The sequence below is a fragment of the Metarhizium robertsii genome, assembly GCF_000187425.2.
Source record: "Metarhizium robertsii ARSEF 23 chromosome Unknown MAA_Scf_1, whole genome shotgun sequence".
NCBI lineage: Eukaryota > Fungi > Ascomycota > Sordariomycetes > Hypocreales > Clavicipitaceae > Metarhizium > Metarhizium robertsii.
This window is the reverse complement of record NW_011942149.1, coordinates 6,543,551-6,548,518: the sequence shown is the minus strand read 5'-3', so window position 1 is coordinate 6,548,518 and position 4,968 is coordinate 6,543,551. Positions and strand designations below refer to the sequence as shown.

Here is a 4,968-nt window from a genome sequence, read left to right as displayed (position 1 = left end):
ATGAGCCAACAACCCCACGACATGGGTTACCTCGATTACACAGGCCATGCCAGCCGATCGCCGACGTCGTCACGACAAAACTATGGAGCTGGCTTCGCTTCCGGCCTGACTTTGCCTCGTCAACCACAGCGGCCGTTTGATGTCCCACTCGGCTCTTCGGCTCTATATCCATCGGATAGAATAGGCAGCGGATACAATCCCAGGGCGATTGACAGCATGTCTGGCCATGGTGGAATGCCTGGTGGCTACATGCTGGATAACGGCCAATCATGGAATTACAACTCTGTCGGCGTCGCTACCGTCAACGGGGCTATGAATGGACCAAATCGCCAGCGAAGCGTCAACCGACGAGCTGCATTGCCTCAAGTACGTGACGCCTGACCTGGAGCTCAATTTCCTGTTTTGCATGCTAATATGACCCTACGCAGACCTGGACAGATCAAGGCGCCATGGGGATGCCCAACAATGGGCTACCATCATTCCCGGGTAGTCTGAATGGGGGGCAAATGTCCAATGGTGGACTTCGTGTTGATCATGGACAGGCTCACACGTCACCAGACCTGCGCTCGACCGCCTCGGATGGCGATCAGCTTATCCCTACTGCCATTGTGATCAAGAATATCCCTTTTGCTGTTCGAAAGGAAACCCTGGCCTCCATTATGCTAGATTTGAATTTGCCTCAGCCATATGCATTCAATTATCACTTTGACAACGGCGTGTTTCGGGGACTCGCTTTTGCCAACTTCCAGTCTGCTGAGGACACCAGGGTCGTTATCGAAGCCATGAACGGCATGGATGTCCACGGACGAAAGCTTCGAGTCGAATATAAGAAAATGCTGCCAGAAGCCGAACGGGAGCGCATTGAACGAGAAAAACGAGAGAGGCGTGGACAACTCGAGGAGCAGCATCGTGCTCCAATTCTTCATCAGCAGAGCTCCATTCAATCACTGAGTAGCATGTCGCAGACGCAACAGCGAACACCGTCATCTCACCTGGGTACGTGTGTGATTTATTCCAGAGCAGGCCCATCGCTTGCCAATGCATACCATCTCGATACTAACCTGCTCTGTAGGAGATGTCGATTTGAACGACCCCCAGAGCCTCGAATTTTACACTGAACTGGTCATGTTCAAACGAGATGATAGTCGTGAGATTTTGGTGTTCCCTGCCGGTATTAGCCCAGAACACCGGCGATCCATCCATATCTTAGCTCACCACATGGGCTTGGAGCATCAATCCATCGGTGAAGCTGACTCACGGCAAATTACGGTGTTGAAGCGACAACAGCCATCCCCCACAGCCAACATCCAAAACGTTCCAGCCAACAGCCTCGACGTGCACAAGCGTGGCTTGAGCCGGGCGGCAACGTTCGATTTTGCCGCAGATCGGGAATCTCGAGCCGCAGCCAATAATTATTCGCATGTGATGGGCCGGCAAGGTCCCACGCTGGAGCTTCCAGGGAGTCCCGACGGTAGCGGTGTTCCTAATAATCTACGGGCAGCGAAGAGCTTTGCCGATCTTAGGTCATTCACGCCCAGCCCTTCGCAAGCCTCCTCCAGTTATCTCGCCCCAGGTAGCGGTCTGAACAACATGGTTCCAGGCTCCACTGCTCGATTCGGCGACTACCAGCCTGCCCACCCTGGAAATCCAGGAACACCGGGCCCCAAGGGTGATAGTCTTATCGCGGGTCTCAGCGGATTGAACCTCAGCCCTTACGACTCGAACCCGCTACAATCGCAGGGCAGGAACGCTCCAGGGGCTATTGGCAGCCAGCGTCCTGGTGTCGCCAGTCACAAGGGCGCTCCTGAGAGGCAGCCTCGTGGTCCCGAATGGGAGTCGACGGGTGGCTTTGGCGGCCGTGGTCGATCTAACGGACATATGCAGCGAGGCAGCGGTACGTTTGGGGTGACATGCGTGTATATCGATGTGCAAAGCTAATATGTGCCAGTAGATTCATCAGATAGTGGTGCCCGTGTGGCCGCTAATCCCACTGGTGCCTCTAGGTATCACTAAAACACCACCCCGAACGCCTACGACTTTTCCACGAACCCTCAATTACGAAGCGATGTGGAGAAGCTAAGCCGATTTGCGGCTTCTCAAGCTAACGATATTTTGTAATATTGACATTTCTTTTCCGGACGCTTGACGCGAAATTGTCTTTGCCCGTTTTTGGAAATCCCCCTAACACACTACATATCTATATATATAGTCACCATATTTTTTTTTATGAAGATTGTCGATCGAAGCAATGTGGTGCGAGCCATTTGCTCATGTATCGACGCTGATGATGATGCCAAAGCCTCAAGGAGAGTATGGGGTACGGACCAGGATACAGCATTATTCAACACATGGGCGACCATTACGAAAGATGACGACTTGCTTCCAGACGCACCTTGAAGCTTGTTCATTGTACCTTTTGCCGACAAGATCTATGAATAAAACTACAAAACCATTGATGATGACGACGTTTTAACGACTTTCACGTCTAGACAGCCGCACCAACTGCACCTGGCGAACGCTGCCTCGCGCCAGCAGTGGCGGGAGTTGGATCGGCGATGAGCACGATCACAGTATACCCACCATAATACCCTGTCTGGCGTCCAGTTACGACCGTGACGACAACGAGTGAGACTTCATTTGGGCCTCTTTCATGTTTTCGGTAGGAGACGATTCGAACGTGAGGACGATTGCAGGCGAGAATGCGTTTAGCATGACAAAGCGGAGGAGACAATTATTTGTTCAGTACAAGTGGTGGAAACTGGCATGACGCGAAGAAAATAACGACAAAAAAAGTCTTTGTGTTGCTGCATTCATGTTTGAAATTTGGTTAATCATGCTTTTTGTTGTTGGGTCTGTGGTTTCCCTCCATAGGCTCAGCTCAGTGCGGTCCATGGCAGGATATAATACGCCATCACTGAGTATGCCGTTACACTTTGACGGTATACGATGTCGTGGTGCTTCATATTCGGATATCTCGGTTGTTCAATTACTTGCCTCCCATGACAGGTGGCTTTTCTCCCTAGCTTTGTCGATTGCACAACTCCAAGTGGACTCGTTTTGCATTCATTCTGCGACTGGAAGGAGAGATGAGCAAGGTGTCTCGGCATTACAGACATGCTGCTTGCACAATCACACAAGCAAGCCATCTGAATGTAGAGTGGCGTTGAGGGCTGCATTATTGTGTTGGATATCTGGTTTTCTTATCAGAGTTGGAAGTGTGAGCATGAAATTTGGCTGTGGTGCGGTTGTGGTGGTGGAGGTGAATTGGGAAGAGTATGAAATTTTTTTTTCTTGGTTGAAATACAGACAGGAGCAAAGTGATACACAAAAGGGTTTCTCGGAAACACAATGAGAGGTGAATTAATGGGAGTGAGACTGCGGGATTGGGATTGAGCCTTGATGGCTAGCGATGGGAGACAAGGGAGCGAGAGGCGAGAGGGAAGTGGCACGAGAGTAGCGAAGCACGGCAGCTGTGTACGAATTGTCTCTTGAGTATTGCAAAATAAATCATGTTATGGAACTTGCAGTGCCTGGCACCCTGGTGACGGTTGGATCGAGGCCCATTGTTTACCGCGCAGCCGGAAAGTTCGGATGGTTGGCGGCTTCATCCTTGTCCGGGATGCTGGGTTGGAGTTTTGGAGTCTTGACGGTTGACGAGAGGATTCGCGGCTCAAGCAGCGAGGTTGCCATGAGCACATGTGCTTTGTGAGGGGGTTGTGATAATTCGGGACATGGAGGCGAAATCTGAAACGCCCTTGACACCCTAATCGATGCCCATTGACGACTGGCTGTGTGATTGGGCCCGTCTTCGCAACACGTCATCTTGGCCCAACGGAGTGCCTGGTGTGTATAACTACCTACCTAGGTACGGAGTACTCATCTTTACCATTTCCCCGTCATTCGGTGATTCGTTTTGACCCCGAGAAACCATCTCGGCAGCTTTTCCTACACCGATTTCTTATTTCGTTTTTTTTTTTTTTGATTTTGATTTCCAACGCGCGGCCTAATATTGCGCCGGCCGAGCGAACGAATTTGTGGAGAGATCGGAAGTTCCGGTCCTCGAGGCAGAGACGTATAACTAGGCCCCCCGATGCCACTGGCGTCCTGGCTCCCGGGATTCCTGGGGGGCAACTCGGGACACGGAGAGCCAGCAGCAGCCATGGCACCAGACAAGATGAAGCAGTGGACCACGGGGCTAGACGGCATCGACAAGCTGCAGATGGAGGAGGCGGATGTGCCGAGCCCGGGCGAGGGCGAGGTGCTGGTCAAGATTCACGCCGTGAGCTTGAATTACCGCGACAAAGAGGGTGAGTCCGCCCCATCCCCGGCGATGGCGAAAAGGCCAAGTCCCTGACTGACCTCGCGCGCCCAGTCTGCAGCGGCGAGTACGACCACCACGCGTCGAGCGAGCCGGCGCGGCGCCTGGTCCCGTGCTCCGACATGTGCGGCACCGTGGTCGAGAGCCGGTCCGGCCTGCTCGGCAAGGGGGCCCGCGTCGCGTCCATCTTCCTGCAGACCCATCTCCGGGGCGCGGTGCGCGAGGAGGACATGGCCAGCGGGCTGGGCCTGCCGCTGCCGGGGGTGCTCGCGCAGTACCGCGTCTTCGCGGCCGCCTCGCTGGTCCGCGTGCCGGGGTACCTGACGGACGAGGAGGCGAGCTGCCTGCCGGTCGCGGGCGTGACGGCGTGGACGAGCCTCAACTGGATGCGGCCGCTGGGGCGGCACATTGGTACACGCGCCGACGACGGGGAGCACCCGGACCCGGACCCGGGGTCGCGGTTCGTGCTGCTCCAGGGGACGGGCGGCGTCGCCGTCGCCGGCCTGCAGGCCGCCCACGCCGCGGGCTACCGGACCATCGTGACGTCCTCGTCCGACGACAAGCTGCGCCGCGCGGCGGACGAGCTGGGCGCCGACCACACCGTCAACTACAAGACGTACTGGGAGTGGCAGGGGCCCGGCGCGGGAGGG

The 4,968-nt window shown here is 54.9% G+C and overlaps 1 protein-coding gene across 1 annotated transcript; it reads left to right on the top strand.

Annotated features, from left to right (window-relative positions):
* MAA_09376 (R3H domain protein) lies at positions 1 to 2,013 on the top strand (the record flags this gene model as incomplete). The annotated part of the gene is made up of 4 exons (XM_007827374.2): positions 1 to 366; positions 429 to 996; positions 1,073 to 1,894; positions 1,949 to 2,013. 4 exons carry the CDS (start codon positions 1 to 3, stop codon positions 2,011 to 2,013), a joined length of 1,821 nt encoding a protein of 606 aa, XP_007825565.2.
* Positions 2,014 to 4,968: the final 2,955 nt, after the last annotated feature.